Source organism: Lithobates pipiens, unplaced genomic scaffold (assembly GCF_037356315.1).
Source record: "Lithobates pipiens isolate NorthernLeopardFrog02 unplaced genomic scaffold, aLitPip1_a1.2 Scaffold_22, whole genome shotgun sequence".
NCBI lineage: Eukaryota > Metazoa > Chordata > Amphibia > Anura > Ranidae > Lithobates > Lithobates pipiens.
The window spans coordinates 178257994-178274890 of NW_027507784.1; the positions used below are offsets into that span (position 1 = coordinate 178257994).

Consider the following 16897-nt stretch of genomic DNA (forward strand, 5'->3'; position numbering starts at 1 on the left):
TAACACCATGGCTGTTGAAAACCAGGTGCTAAGGGACCGAGGTCTGTCAGACTTTGTAATTTTCACTATGCTGAGGGCACGGAAGTCATCTTCTCAATAGATTTACCATTGTACATGGAAGGCTTACATCTCCATGTGTGAGGAGATGGGGTGGCGTCCGCGCACTTATTCAGTTTCCAGGATCCTGCTGTTTTTGCAGCGAGGAGTGGATCAGAAACTTGCTTTAACCACTTGCCGACCGCCGCACGACGATGTACGTCGACAGAATGGCACGGGCAGGCATAAGGGCTTACATGTACGTCCTTGCCTGCCCGCCGGTCGGGGGCCCGATCGGGCCCCCGCCCGGTGCCTGCGGCGGTCGGTATTCGTTCGGGAGCGATCCCGGACGAGGGGACGGCCATTCATTCATGGCCACCCCCTCGCGATCGCTCCCGACGAATGAAAATGTCCCGTGACATCACTTCCTCTCCTGTAATGTAAACACAGGAGAGGAAGTGATGTATTCTCTCCTCCGTGTCGGTATTTTTCGTTCCGGCACCGAGGAGAGAGCATCGGTGAGTTGCACAAGCACTACACTACACAGTAGAACATGCCAGGCACACTCACACCCCCCCTTTACCCCCCGATCACCCCCCAATTACCCCTGCCCCCCCAGTCACAGTGACACCAATTGCTTTTTTTTTTTGCATTGGTGTCATTTGTGACTGTAATAACTGTTAGGGCAGTTAGGGTTAGCCCCCTTTAGTTCTAATGTACCCCCTAACCCCCCCAATAAAGGTTTAACCCCGTGATCACCCCCCCTCGCCAGTGTCACTAAGGCTGGGTTCACATTGCAGCGGTTTATGAGAACGAATGTGATTCGCACCGCACTGCAGTGCAAATCACATCCGATCTCTGTGCGATTCGAGTTCAGCCATACAGATAGTATGGCTGAATTCGTGTCGCACCCGCCGCAAATTCGCACGGGACCCTTTTTTTGGCCCGCAGCAGAATCGGATCGCATGGGTGTTCACACCATGCGATCCGAGTTTGCAGATCGCACTGCGATATGCGAACTGATCTGGGGGTGTCATTAACATTTCACTGACACTCCCAGCAGTTCGCATAGGGCAGTGTGAACTGCCGCCGGGAGGCATGCGATGCGGGAACCCGCCGCGGATTCATGGCGTTCCCGCATCGCTCCAGTGTGAACCCAGCCTAATAAGCGATCATTTTTCTGATCGCTGTATTAGTGTCACAGGTGACGCTAGTTAGGCAGGTAGGTATTTAGGTTCGCCGCAGCTTTTTATAGCGCCAGGGACCCCCATATACTACCGCATAAAGCCCCCTGATTTCCCCCTAGTTAACCCTTTCACCAGTGATCACCATATAACTGTTACAGGTGACGCTGGTTGGTTAGTTATTTTTTTATAGTTTCAGGGCACCCGCCATTTATTACCTAATAAAGGTTTAACCCCCTGATCACCCGGCGGGTGTCATTTGTGACTGTAATAACTGTTAGGGCAGTTAGGGTTAGCCCCCTTTAGTTCTAAGGTACTCCCCTAACCCCCCCAATAAAGGTTTAACCCCGTGATCACCCCCCGTCGCCAGTGTCACTAAGGCTGGGTTCACATTGCAGCAGTTTATGAGAACGGATGTGATTCGCACCGCACTGCAGTGCAAATCACATCCGATCTCTGTGCGATTCGAGTTCAGCCATACAGATAGTATGGCTGAATTCGTGTCGCACCCGCCGCAAACTCGCACGGGACCCTTTTTTTGGTCAGCAGCAGAATCGGATCGCATGGGTGTTCACACCATGCGATCCGAGTTTGCAGATCGCACTGCGATATGCGAACTGATCTGGGGGTGTCATTAACATTTCACTGACACTCCCAGCAGTTCGCATAGGGCAGTGTGAACTGCCGCCGGGAGGCATGTGATGCGGGAACCCGCCGCGCATTCGTGGCGTTCCCACATCGCTCCAGTGTGAACCCAGCCTAATAAGCGATCGTTTTTCTGATCACTGTATTAGTGTCACAGGTGACGCTAGTTAGGCAGGTAGGTATTTAGGTTCGCCGCAGCTTTTTATAGCGCCAGGGACCCCCATATACTACCGCATAAAGCCCCCTGATTGCCCCCTAGTTAACCCTTTCACCAGTGATCACCATATAACTGTTACAGGTGACGCTGGTTGGTTAGTTATTTTTTTTTATAGTTTCAGGGCACCCGCCATTTATTACCTAGTCTCACTAGTGTACCCCTAAATTTAGGGGTGTCTACTTTCCAAAATGGGGTCATTTGGGGGGGGGTTGTGCCATCTTGGCATTTTATGGCCTTCAAAACTGTAACGCCCTTAGAAAGCCTGAAGGCGGTGCTTGGTTTTCGGGGCCCCGTACGCGGCTAGGCTCCCAAAAAGTCCCACATATGTGGTATCCCCGTACTCAGGAGAAGCAGCAGAATTTATTTTGGGGTGTCATTTCACATATGCCCATGGCATGCATGAGCAATATATCATTTAGTGACAACTTTGTGAAAAAAAAAAAAAAAAAAGTTTGTAATTTTCCCGCAACTTGTGGCAAAATATAAAATATTCCATGGACTCAACATGCCTCTCAGCAAATAGCTTGGGGTGTCTACTTTCTAAAATGGGGTCATTTGTGGGGGTTTTGTGCCATCTTGGCATTTTATGGCCTTCAAAACTGTAATAGGTAGTGAGGAGTGAAGTCAAATATTTACGCCCTTAGAAAACCTGAAGGCGGTTCTTGGTTTTCGGGGCCCCGTACGTGGCTAGGCTCCCAAAAAGTCACACATATGTGGTATCCCCATACTCAGGAGAAGCAGCAGAATTTATTTTGGGGTGTCATTTCACATATGCCCATAGCATGTGTGAGCAATATATCATTTAGTGACAACTTTGTGTAAAAAAAAAAAAAAAATTAATTTTTTGTCATTATTCAATCGCTTGAGGCAAAAAAATAAAATATTCAATGGGCTCAACATGCCACTTATCAATTTCCTTAGGGTGTCTACTTTCCAAAATGGGGTCATTTGGGGGGGTTTTGTACTGCCCTGCCATTTTAGCACCTCAAGAAATGAGATAGGCAGTCGTAAACTAAAAGCTGCGTAAATTCCAGAAAACGTACCTTAGTTTGTAGATGTGACAACTTTTGCGCAAACCAATAAATATACAATTATTGACTTTTTTTTTACCAAAGACATGTGGCTGAATACATTTTGGCCTAAATGTATGACTAAAATTGAGTTTATTGGATTTTTCTAATAACAAAAAGTAGAAAATATCATTTTTTTTTAAATTTGCGGTCTTTTTACGTTTATATCGCAAAAAATAAAAATCGCAGAGGCAATCAAATACCATCAAAAGAAAGCTCTACGGTATTTGTGGGAAGAAAAGGACGCAAATTTTGTTTGGGTACAACATTGCATGACCGCGCAATTACCAGTTAAAGCAGCGCAGTGCCAAATTGTAAAAAGACCTCTGGTCATTTACCAGCAAAATGGTCCGGTCTGAAGGTGGTTAAGCACCATCATGGGACAGATATCAGCCTTGGCTGTCTTTTTCCAACGTCCCTTGGTGACTCACTCATTGGTGGGTACTTTTGTGCAGGGGGTTCGACACGTAGTCCCTCCGATTCGACCTCCACTACCTCCATGGGATCTGAATCTGGTCCTATCGGCGCTCCGAAAACCACCATTTGAAAACATTAGGGAGATTCCCTTGTCTGTTTCTCAGAAAGTAGTCTTCCTAGTGGCTAGTAGACATGTGCATTAATTTTCGTCCCAATGCATTTTCGTCCCAATTTCAGGTATTTTCATTATTGTTTTGACAAACGATAACGAATGTGCAGAATCTGAAAAACGAAAGATCCGACATAAATAAATGCTTTATTTTCGTTTTCGTTGTTACAACAGTTCGATATAGATAGGAGATTCAACGTGACTCTGACAATAACAATCTGTGTCTATTGAACCTGTGGTAGAATGTGCCTAACCTTACCTCTATTAGTCCAAGATTATATAGAGAAAATATTCGACAGGGAGAAAATATTCGACAGACCGAAAATATTCTGGAATTGGGTGGGTGATAGGGATGAGCTTCAAGCGAACAGTGAACAATTTGGGTTGTTCGCGGCAAATTCGAAAAGCCGCAGAACACCCTGTACAAGTCTATGGGAGAAATCTAAAGTGCTAATTTTAAAGGCTAATATGCAAGTTACTGTCCTAAAAAGTGTTTGGGGACCTGGGTCCTGCCCCAGGGGACATGTATCAATGCAAAAAAAGTTTTAAAAACAGCCGTTTTTTTGGGAGCAGTGATTTTAATAATGATTAAAGTGAAACAATAAAAGTGTAATAAAAGTGTAATATTCCTTTAAATTTCATACCTGGGGAGTGTCTATAGTATGCCTTTGAAGGGGCGCATGAGTCATTTAAAATCGCAGCTATAATGAATTGTCGGCTCCCATAATACAGAGAACACTCATTGAAAGTCATTGATTTAAAAAAAACAAAAAAAAAGCGTGGGGTTCCCCCAAATTCAATTACCAGGCCCTTCAAGTCTGGTATGGATATTAAGGGGAACCCTGCGTCAAATTAAAAAAAAAAATTGTCGTGGGGTTCCCCCTAAAAATCCATACCAGACCCTTTATCAGAGCACGCAACCTGGCAGGCCACAAGAAAAGAGGGGGGGACGAGAGAGCGCCCCCCCTCCTGAACCATACCAGGCCACATGCCCTCAACATTGGAAGTAAGCTTTGGGGCACCCCCCAAAGCACCTTGTCCCAATGTTGATGGGGACAAGGGCCTCATCCCCACAACCCTGGCAGGTGGTTGGGGTCTGCGGGCGGGGGGCTTATCAGAATCTGGAAGCCCCCTTTAACAAGGGGACCCCCAGATCCCGGCCCCTCCCTGTTTGAAATGGTAAGGGGGTACAAAAGTACCCCTACCATTTCACAAAGAAAGTGTAAAAAATTGTTAAATAAGACAAACACACTTTTGAAAAAGTCCTTTATTAAAAAATAAAAAAAGATTCCAGTGGGGGTAATCCACTCTTGCTATCCAGCGACGGATGATCATCTCTCCGGGGTCCAGCGATGGCTGATCTGATCCAGCACACCAAATCCATCCATCTTCTGTCTCCACAGAGGAGACACTGCGGGATCCCGGCGGCATGACTTTTTTTTTTATATGCGGAGGGCGGGGCCACCCGTCACCTGACCCCGCCCCCCTCAATGACGTGTGGGTGACCCCGCCCCCCACTGATGTAACGGAAACCTGCATCATCCTCCCAATGTTGAGGGCATGTGGCCTGGTACAGTTCAGGAGGGGGGGGCGCTCTCTCGTCCTACCTCTTTTCCTGCGGCCTGCCAGGTTGTGTGCTCGGATAAAGGGTCTGGTATGAATGTTTAGGGGGACCCCCACGGCAATTTTTTTTATAGAATTTGAGGCGGGGTTCCCCTTAATATCCATACCAAACTTGAAGGGTCTGGTATGGATATTTAGGGGGAACCCCACGTCAATTTTTTAAAACATTTTGACCCAGGGTTCCCCTTAACCACTTGCCGACCAGCGCACGACGATGTACGTCGACAGAATGGCACGGGCAGGCAAATGGGCGTACATGTACGTCCCTTTAAATTTGCCGCCCTGCCATCGATGGTCGGGACCCCCGTGAGTCCGGTCGCGGGACCCGCGGACTCGATCGCCGCGGGCATCCCCGCGATCGTCTCACGGAGCGGCCAAATGAAGAAATGCCATTGTAAACAGCATTTCTTCATTCTGCCTAGCAACTAGTGACGCTGATCTCTGCTCCATGTGATTGGAGCCGAGATCAGTGTTCACTAAATGAAAGCCCAACCCCCCCACAGTTAGTAACACACCCCTAGGAACACTTAACCCCTACACTGCCACCCACTGGTTAACCCCTTCACTGCCAGTGTCATTTACACAGGAATCACTGCATTTATATAGCAGTGATTACTGTATAAATGACAATGGTCCCAAAAATGTCCGATGGGTCCCCCACAATGTCGCAGTCACAATAAAAATCGCTGATCGCCGCCATTACTAGTAAAAAAATAAATAATAAAAAATTATTAATAAAAATGCTATAAAACTATCCCTATTTTGTAAACGCTATAACTTTTGCGCAAACCAATCAATAATCGCTTATTGTGATTTTTTTTCCAAAAATATGTAGAAGAATACGTATCGGCCTACACTGAGGGAAAAAAATGTTTTTTTATATATTTTTGGGGGATATTTATTATAACAAAAAGTAAAAAATAATGCGTTTTTTTCAAAATTGTCACTCTATTTTTGTTTATAGCGCAAAAAATAAAAACCGCAGGGGTGATCAAATACCACCAAAAGAAAGCTCTATTTGTGGGAAAAAAAGGACGTCAATTTTGTTTGGGAGCCACGTCGCACGACCGCGCAATTGTCAGTTAAAGCGACGCAGTGCCGAATCGCAAAAAGTGGTCTGGTCTTTGACCAGCAAATTGGTCCGGTCGCCTGAAAGTGGTTAATATCCATACCAGACCTGAAGGGCCTGGTAATTGAATTTGGGGGAACCCCACGCTTTTTTTTTTTTTTTTTTTTATCAATGACTTTCAATGAGTGTTCTCTGTATTACGGGAGCCGACAATTCATTATAGCTGCGAGTGATTTTAAATGACTTTTTTTTCCTGCAGAAATGACACTTTGTGCATGGACAGTTCTAAGCACGGGAAACGTGCGCCCCTTCACATGCATACTATAGACACCCCCCAGGTACGAAATTTAAAGGAATATTACACTTTTATTGTTTCACTTTAATCATTATTAAAATCACTGCTCCCGAAAAAACGTTAGTTTTTAAAACTTTTTTTAAATTGATACATGTCCCCTGGGGCAGGACCCAGGTCCCCAAAGGTCCCCAAACGCTTTTTAGGACAGTGACTTGCATATTAGCCTTTAAAATTAGCACTTTAGATTTTGAATGTTGGAGTCCCATAGATTTTAATAGGGTTCTAAAGTTCACGCGAAGTTTAGGTCTGTTTGAAGGTTCTGGTGCGAACTGAACCGGGGGGTGTTCGGCTCATCCTTAGTGGGGGAAGTAAAATAAAAATAATGATGATGATGAATGTTATATTCGTTATTATCAGTCACTCACTATCTGACACCTGACACTGTGAGACTTAGACCATTCATTCAACATGAACGACGGAGATTCGACAAAGCAACGAAAAACACACACGTTTATAATAATATTCGACGGAGCATCGAAACTGTACGATGCTGCAATCTTACATTTCTGGAGTCAAATGCTCCGCCTATAGGCTATATAGAGTTTAGCAGCTCCATCTAATCTTCTTTATACATTCAACAGACACCATAAGCCTTCAAAGACAGATTCAACCAAATGTGGATTTTCAGATGAATGCAATTTTTGAACGAAAAAAATAAAAACTAATTTCGGGAGTAACTAAATAAATGTATTTTTCGGACAAAAATCCGAAACGAAATATTTCACTCTGCACATGTCTAGTGGCTAGTACATCTGGCAGGAGAGTTTCTGAGTTGGTGGCCTTGTCATGCAAGTCTCCCTACCTGGTCATCCACAAGGATAAGGCGGTACTACGTCTACAGCCCTCTTTGCTTCCAAAGGTGGTTTCGGCATTCCATCTAAATGAGGACATTATGTTACCATCCCTTTGTCCTAAGCTGACACACCCGAAAGAAGTTGCCTTACGTTCCCTGAACGTGGTGCGGGCTCTACGGGTGTATCTGTCTGCTGCGGCTCCCTTCCGGAAGTCAGGCTCTGTTTTTTTTCGGTGGCTGGTCCGAAAAAAGGTCTCAGTCTCGTCGTCCACCATTTCTAGGTGGCTCAGACAGATTGTGGTTCAGGCCTATGCCTTAAAGGGGCGGGGGCCCCCTTCTCCTGTCACGGCTCATTCCACCAGGGCAATTGGAATCTCCTGGGCTTTCCAACATCAAGCGTCTGTCTCCCAGGTGTGTAAGGTGGGGACTTGGTCATCCCTTCACAATTTCACAAAATGCTACAAAGTTGATATAAGCACATCTTCGAATGTTTTGGCCGCAAGGTTTTGCAGGCAGCTGTGTAAGGTTGCAAATTATGCTTTCTTAAGTTTTGTTGTGAACGCATCTTTTGATGCATAAGTTAGCCACAGGTTTTGATGGCCACTGTTTAAGATGGCAACATCTCTGTTGAGGTATTCCTTTTGTTGTGGGTGAAGTTATGTTTTGCTTTTTCCACCCCTCATTTTTTTTATACTGCTTGGGGACATCCCTAAGGTCAAGAATTAAAGGAACTGTGTCCGTCAATGAACGAAAGAGAAAATGTGATTTTTGTACTTGCCGTAAAATCCTTTTCTCTGAAGTTCATTGATGGACACAGAACCCACCACTATTTGTTTGTACTGCTTTTTGACGAACTGAGCTGCAGGAAGCAGGGTGAGAGGTTATAGCCAGGGGGACCGCCCCCTGGACGGTGCTTTGCAGTCTTGCTGTTTTTACATGTGTTACATGTTCTGCCTAGTCCTCTCCTGAAGGTGGCGTGATAACCTAAGGTCAAGAATTAAAGGAGCTGTGTCCGTCAATGAACTTCAGAGAAAAGGATTTTATGGTGAGTACAATTATCATATTTTCTTGATACCTGTATGACCGCACACACATGAAAGCTAGCCAGCAAGCGTGAACAGTGAGGGAAAGACTGATGGATGAAAGAAAGCTGTTCAGTTGCAGACAAAAGTTATGGTGGATAAGCTATCATGCCAAAATCAAACCGCCATGAGTCAAGGTGACAAAATTCTGTTGGTACAGTGCCTTGAAAAAGTATTCACACCCCTTGAAAGTTTCCACATTTTGTTATGTTAAATACAAAAGCATAAATGTATTTTATTTGGATTTTATGTGATGAACCAACACAAAGTAGCACATAATTGGGAAGTGGAAAGAAAAAGATAAATGATTTTCAAAATTTTTTACAAATAAATATGATCTGAAAAGTGTGGCGTGCATGTGTATTCAGCCCCCTTTACTTTGATGCCTCTAACTTAAATCTAGTGGAACCAATTGCCTTCAGAAGTAGTAAATAGATTCCACCTGTGTGTAATTTAATCTCAGTATAAATACAGCTGTTTTGTGAAGCTCTCAGAGGTTTGTTATGCCGCGTACACACGAGCGAATTGTCCGGCGTACTTAGTCCGTTCACTTAAACAGGCCGGGCAAGAAGACCATTAATCAGAGAAGCAGCCAAGAGGTCCATGGTAACTCTGAAGGAGCTGCAGAGATCCACAGCTCAGATGGCAGAATCTGTCCAAAGCGATGTGCTGGGAGGCGCCTATGATCTCACACTGCAAACAGGAAGTATGCAGGCCGCCATCTTGCATGAGCCATTTCTAATGCCTAATGGAGGGGGGATGTTCTGTAGTCCTAACACACTTCCAGTCCTTGTGGGTGACAACACTATTTCTTAGGTAAAGTACAATGAGTGACCTTCCCTAGGAAAGGAAGTGTGTTTCTCAGAGAATGATAAAAGATACTAAGGAACGTGTTAGCCTATAAGTTGTATAGCTGATACTTTAACTAATTAATTTTTTTTAAGTTTGCAAACTCTTTAACTGCTTCCTGCCTGGCCTATAGTAAAATGGCTTTGCTGTTCTGGGTGGACGTCATATAACGTTTTCCCAGGATCGTGCCTCACATGTGCCTTATGGGCTGCACTAAAGAGCAATCTGTCACTCGCTGTGTCCACCGGACACAGTGAATGACAAATCAATGTACTGCTGCTGGTACCATGTGATTGCTGTGACCAATCACAGCAAATCACATGAGAATTGTACACAATGGATGGCTTCCATTGATGCCATTCATTGTGTACTATTGTGGTGATCTACGATTAGTCACAGTGATCACATGGTACAGACAGGGCCAATCAAAGCCCATCTGTACCATGTGATTAGCTGTGACTAATCATAGCTAATCACAATAGTACACACTGAATGTATTTCATTCAGAAAAAAATTGTTGTTTATAACAGTGATATCCACTTGAAGACCAATGCCGCGTACACACGGGCGGACTGTATGGCGTACTTAGTCCGTCGAAACACATTTCAGCGGACAGTCCGCTCGTGTGTGGGCTTCAGCGGACTTTTTCAGCGTGCAGTCTGGCGTACTAAGTATTTCGGATTTTTCGAAATTCTGTCCGTCATACTTTGGTTTCAGCGGACAATCCGCTCGTCAGTAGGCTAGTTTGACGAACTAAGAATGGCGCATGCCCAGAAAGGATTTACACGGCGGAAGGGTGCTTTGCTGTGTATTGGACTTCCTATTTCTAGTCCCGTCGTACGTGCTGTACACGTCATCGCGCAAGCTTTTGACGGACTGTTTGGGTATCCGTGTGTGGTCAAGTCCGTTCAGTCGAAAGTATGACGGACTGTCCGTCGGATTGTATGACGGACTAAGTACACCATACAGTCCGCTCGTGTGTACGCGGCACAAGTCTTTTCTGGCACTTTTTGTTTACAAGTTTAAAAGTTTAAATCAGTATTTTTGTGCAAGAAAATTACGTATAACCCCCAAATATATATAAACATTTTTTTTTAGCAGAGACCCTATGAAAATAATTGCATTTGTTGCAATTTTTGATGTCATAGTGTTTGCTCAGTGGTTTATCAAATGCATTTTTTTGGGGGGGGGGGCGGGGGATACACATTAATGAATTAAAAAAAAATCTAATTACAATATACATCCCAATATTTTGTAAAATATGAAAGATGATACGCAGAGAAAATAGCATGTCACGCTTTAAAATTGCGCACGCTCGTGGTATGGCAAAAAAACACGATACTTAAAAATCTCTATAGGCGACTTTTTAATTTTTTTTTTTTACAGGTAACCTAAACATCCCTTGTTGTAGATATAAGGATGCCAGGTCCTCTTTATGGAGAGATATAGGGGTCAAAAAGACCCCAAATCTTTCCTTTTACCTTTTAAAAGCAAAAGATCAAAAAAAAAAAAAATGTAACTTTTGCTTTAAAAAAGAAATAAAATTGTTTACTTGCGCCCTAGACATGTTGCATGACCGCCCAATTGTCATTCACTGTGTGACAGTGCTAAATGCTGAAAGTTGGCCTGGGCAGGAAAGGGGTGAAAGTGTCCATATATGGAAGTGGTTAAATACTCAATGGAGAAACGATAAACAGCTTTCTAAACAAAAGTTTAAAAGCATTACTTTGGTTACCAAGCATACTACAATTTTATGCAGTATTCTAACATTAAAATATGTTATTTCATTTTGTTTTGAATGCTTACTCAAATACAGAAAGAACGTATTAATAAATTAAATATATGAGTAGTAATTGCCATGTATTTTTGTGTTTTAGGCTGATGTCCCTAAACCGATTACACAATATTTCACAACATTTGGTAGGTACAACTCCAAAATCGAAGGTAAACATAGGTCCTTCTATTATTAGTGTGCATCCAAGTATTCCATAGTTATAGGCTGTGGGAATACATAATTGGCTTTATTTATTTCTTAGCAGATGTCAAGTTCTTCCATAAAACGTAGAAGTTGATTGCCTACCACAGTGTTTCTCAACTCCAGTTCTCAAGGCACCCCAACGAGTCAGGTTTTAAGGCTTTCCATTATTCTGCACACGTGATTTGATCACTTTCACTGCCTTAGTAATTACCACAGCCGTTTCATCTGAGGGAAATCCTGAAAACATGATCTGTTAGGGTGCCGTTGCCTGGCTTGCCTACCATATTGACACTGGGTGGAGAGGCACATTGATTGGGTACTGATAAAGAAGTCCATCAGCGCCTACTTGAGAGATGTGTGTTGCTGATACTGTGATCTGACTTCCATTTTGTGTTACTATATAAGGATGTAAATGAATGAATTAGTCCACCTAAAACTGATCATTCGGTTTTGGGGTGGGCAGTCTATGGGGGGAACCATAACTGCAGTTTAGAGAATATAACTAGGAAGGAAGATAATGTTTGGTAAAGCTCACAGGAAGTGACAAGGACATTGTATTTCAAAGAGTATTTTTTTGTATGTGATGAAAATGTTCTTTGTTAAAAAAAATAAAAATAAAAAGAAAACCAATGCAGCAATCACATTTTAAGGATTGTAAGCTACATTATATTGCATTTTTGTTCTTGGGTTTAGTCATCCTTTAATGCCAGATATTGGAACATTAAAGTAGTATGGTCCTTGCTCTCCTACTGCTTCTCCAAACTTCTGAGTTGTGGAGAAGGGCGCTGAGAGCCCTGAGGATTGGCAAGCGATAGGCTGCTGCAGCTGTCATTATGAGATTTTAGATTGAGATTTTATATTGCCAGCTTGTTTTTAATAGTACAGGCTCCAGGGCTGTTGTCCCACTTCTACCTTCTTTAACTAGTAATTCAATGGTCTGGAAGAGGCATGCAGACAGTGAAGTCTGTGTAGCCTAGATTCCAGCTCTGCATGCTTGTTTCAGGTCAGTGAGCCACTAGGTCAGAGGTCTCCAAACTTTCTAAACAAAGGGCCAGTTTACTGTCCTTCAGACTTTAGGAGGGAGGACTTTGGCCATTGGAAGTAACAAATGTCCTTTCATCAGGAGTAAACAATGCCCCATCTTTGAAAGAAATAAAAGTGCAGCGCTTACCACTAGGTGAATTCTCATATAACTAAGTATAAATGAATAAACTTTCGTAAAAAACCTAAATGTTAGTGAATCCAAATATAGTGAAAATCAATAGTGAAAAGTGTTTTCAAAAAATTAGTTGTCAAAATAAAAAACAACAATCATCTAAAACTCAAAAGTCCAGTGCATTTAAACATGTGAAAAAAATCTCAAAAGTGTATAATAGTGTCCTATATAAGTGAACAAAAAAATGTAGTTAATCCTGTTTGTTCAGAAAATAGTGCTTGACCACGTGGACCCTTCACAGCTACAAATCAGTAAGAAATGGAGGCTTACCAGATCACCAATTAGTATACACAAATACGAATACCCAAACGATTCTAAACGGACAGCCGGAAAACGACCCAGTCTCTCAGACGTTCCACAGTCACCGAATCGGCTTGAGTCCTCTCACAGGACGATCTGCACAGCCGCGTAGAGTTTTCGATGTAGGAAGCCAAAAGTCAGCCCACACCTTCGAGTGTTTCGCAGTTCCCAGGTCCGTTCCGGTCCTTTCAGAAGTCTCGGGATATCGTATCACCATAAAAACAAAAATAAAAAAGTGCGCCCAATCGTGTAATAAAGTTTAAACACGTAAAGTTTATTATTCAACCAAATAATGTTAAGCGCTACAAATGACTCCACTGAGCCATACAAAAGTAGACGTAACGTATAAAATGAACAATTTTGCTAGCAAAAAAAATAATAAAATGAACGAATGCTAAAGCACAAAGGGTGAGCATAACTACCCGACGATCGTTTCGTCAAAATCTGACGTCATCAGGGGTACGCCCACACCCTTGTGCTAAACCCTTTTATAGCCTGTGGGTAAGGTAAGGAGCCCTGCCATAGGTAGAGACAAAAACGTCCAATCGTAGATTCCATTGGTTTAACCACCGAACTACCAATTCATTCGAACGAGGTCGGAGCCCAGATTCCCACCCGTTACAAAAAATAGATTTTTTTTTAAAAAAATGCCCCATCTTTGGTGTTACTGAGTGGGAAGACTCATACCCCATTGTTGGTGTCACTTGCAGGAATTGTGTCCCATCATTGCTGCCATTGGGAGGAACTGTGCCCCATCGTTGGTATCATTGGGAGCAATTGTGCCCCTTCGTTGGTGTCATTGGGAGGAATTGTGCCCCTTCCTTGGTGTCAGTGGAGGGCATCATTTTTGGTGTCAGAAGATGAGCTATTACTCCAAGGGCCAGATAAAAGCAAGCACAGGGCCACAGTTTGGAGACCACTGCACTAGGTAATGATGCCAGGATCAGCATTAAAGCACTATAATTTTTTCTTTAAACATTCAGCAATGGCAGTTCCTATGTTTTTTTTTTTTTTCTTTTGTATAGTCTTCAACTGCCTTTATTTTTAGATAATATTTGCCTTCATTATATTAGGTTTCCAGAACACAAACTTTTTGTTTTTCTGTATAGACCATGTCCGGCCACTCTCCATCAGAAGCAGAGGTTCTTCTAGCAAAGAGTGGATGTGCAGCAGTGATCACAATGAACAGACCAAAGGCTCTGAATGCCTTAAACCTTAACATGACTCGCCAAATTTATCAACAACTTAAAGTAAGTAAATAGACGATAAACTGAGGTGCATATTTTGCTTTTTGTTACGGTGCGCTTTGTTGGTAATGTTCAACATAATATTTAATTCATTGCATAAGCAATCATAAATTGCTAATGACAAAAAAAATCATGCTAGCATAACAGAATATATTGCATTCTGTGACCACGTGTTTGCATGCATTCCTTCTTATTAGCACCATACTTTGAATTTTGTATCCAACATTGTTGATTTATTTTATTTTTTTGAGTTACATACCTTCCTTTGCTATTTTGTTCTAGCTTTGGGAAGAAGACCCAGAAACATTTCTAGTTATAATTAAAGGCTCTGGAGGGAAGGCATTTTGTGCTGGAGGGGACATCCTTGGTAAGGGCTATCTGAATTTAAATGTTTTCTTCTTTTGTACTATCACAAAATGTCACAAGATGTCAACCCAGGGAGAAACTTACCAGGGTGACATGGGTAGCAATGCCTTTGGTGCATCACAGTGAAAATTGAGTGTGACTAATTTGGATCAGAGAGAATGTTCTGTATGCAACATACAGAACAGCATAGAGAGTGGGGTATTCAGAAGCATACCTTTAAAATGGTTTGTTAATAAGTAACATTAACTACACCACAACATACAGAGTAGGGTATTCAGAAGAAAGTAAAATAGGAAACGATGCACAGAATGTGGAGTTCTGAGGTACAATAAATCAGAGGATGAGGATTGCAACTTCTTTCAGTGTTTGACCTTGGTAATGGGTGATTTTAGTAGATGGCGCTGTACATATCACAGTAAATATATATGATATGATGTGTTTGCAATAGAGTTTCCTATGGTACATGTTCTTGGAAAGGGTCAGGGACTTTTTTTCCTGCAGCAGATTGCGTTTTGCGTGTAATAGACTTCAGCTGACCCACACCAAAATGAGCCAGAAAGGTACTTGTCAAAACTATGTACCCCATACTCATTCACATGGGGGGAGGGGGGGCAGAGGTCTAGGCGATCTGGTTAAAGGGGCATTCAGATTCCAAATAAGACTTCCGTCCGCAGACCCCCACAACCACCAGACAGTTTTGCATTTTTGAACATGCGTTTAGGTGGTTTGCTTTTTAATTTTTTTCTCTTTAACCAACTATGGTTGTTAAGGAGTGTGCCAGGAAGCTGGCCGCCACATCCTTAACAGCCAAATGAGTCATCAACTCCCTGCTGACAGCAGAATGTAGAAAATAAATAATAAAAGAAAAAAAATGGTGCCCCCCCCCCAAATCAATCCCAGACCCTTATCTGAGCATACAGCCCAGCAGGTGCGGAAAGAGAGTTGACGGGCGAGCCCCCCTCCTGAATCATACAAGGCCACATGCCCTTAAAATGGGGGGAGGGTGCTTTGGGACAGGTGGACTCTACTTGTGAAGCTGCCGGTGACGTCACCGGCGCATGTTCTCTGAAAGAACAGCATACTCATGCCGTTCCTTCTGAGCCCAGTGCTGTAAACAGTGACTCCTGTGTGCATCCCCTTGAGTGAAGTCATAGTGGCTTGTCAATTCAGAGGAACGAAGTCTGCGAACCTGGAAGAAAGACCTGTCAGTGGTGAGGGCTTCGTTTTTAAGGTAGGTTTCACATAATGTGCTAGTATTACGTTTTCGGAAAGTTCCTTCAATTTTTTTAATGGTTAGTGGGTTCCAAATAAAATTATGTTTGACCCTAGTGGTGAGAAAATGTAAAAGAAACATGTTAAATACAACTAGGATTCCATTCAAGCAGCATGTCTGGATGAAATTTGCAGAGCTTTAAATGAAATTCATTGACAAAATAATGGTACGATTAAATGCTCTAACGCAGGATTTTTCAGAATGGATGTGCAAATGTTCAAGCAAATTCTGTTGGTGTAAGCCAGCTTTAAATGCCTATTTTCTTACTTGAGATTTGCTTTGAAGCTTTGGAAAAGCAGCTCTTTACACAACAGAATATACAGTTGTGCTCATAAGTTTCCATACCCTGGCAGAATTTATGCTTTCTTGGCCATTTTTCAGAGAATATGAATGATAACACAAAATCTTTTCTTTCACTCATAGTTCTTGGCTGAAACCATTTATTATCAACTGTGTTTACTCTTTTTAAATCATAATGAATGGCATTGAATGGCTATTAAAGGTAACCATCCTCACCTGTGATCTGTTTGCTTGTAATTAGTGTGTGTGTATAAAAGGTCAATGCGTTTCTGGACTCCTGAGAGACCCTTGCCTCTTTCATCCAGTGCTGCACTGATGTTTCTGGATTCTGACTCGAGGGGAAAGCAAAAGAATTGTCAAAGGATCTGTGGGAAAAGGTAGTTGAACTGTATAAAACAGGAAAGACTGCCAATCAGTAGTGTTCAAACTAATCAACAAGTGGAAAATGAGGGGTTCTGTTGAAACCAAACTACGGTCAGGTAGACCAACTAAATTTTTAGCCACAACTGCCAGGAAAATTGTTTGAGATCCAAAGAAAAACCCACAAATAACTTCAGGTGAAATATAGGACTCTGAAAATGTGTGGTGTGGCTGTTTCAAGATGCACAATAAGGAGGCACTTGAAGAAAGGTGGGCTGCATGGTCGAGTCGCCAGAAGAAAGTCATTTTTATGAAAATGCCACAAAGTATCCTGCTTACAATACACCA

At 42.7% G+C, this 16897-nt stretch overlaps 1 protein-coding gene across 2 annotated transcripts in view; it reads left to right on the forward strand.

The window, feature by feature from the left end:
- HIBCH (3-hydroxyisobutyryl-CoA hydrolase) overlaps positions 1 to 16897 on the forward strand; it is a 215789-nt gene that overhangs the window by 17885 nt on the left and 181007 nt on the right. Inside the window, exons 2-4 of one of the 2 annotated variants that reach the window (XM_077448677.1) lie at positions 11387 to 11453; positions 14113 to 14253; positions 14533 to 14617. In XM_077448677.1, the coding sequence (XP_077304803.1) occupies positions 11387 to 11453; positions 14113 to 14253; positions 14533 to 14617 (293 nt within the window). The remainder of the gene's footprint in view (positions 1 to 11386; positions 11454 to 14112; positions 14254 to 14532; positions 14618 to 16897) is intronic. The other variant, XM_077448678.1, reaches the window with a different exon arrangement.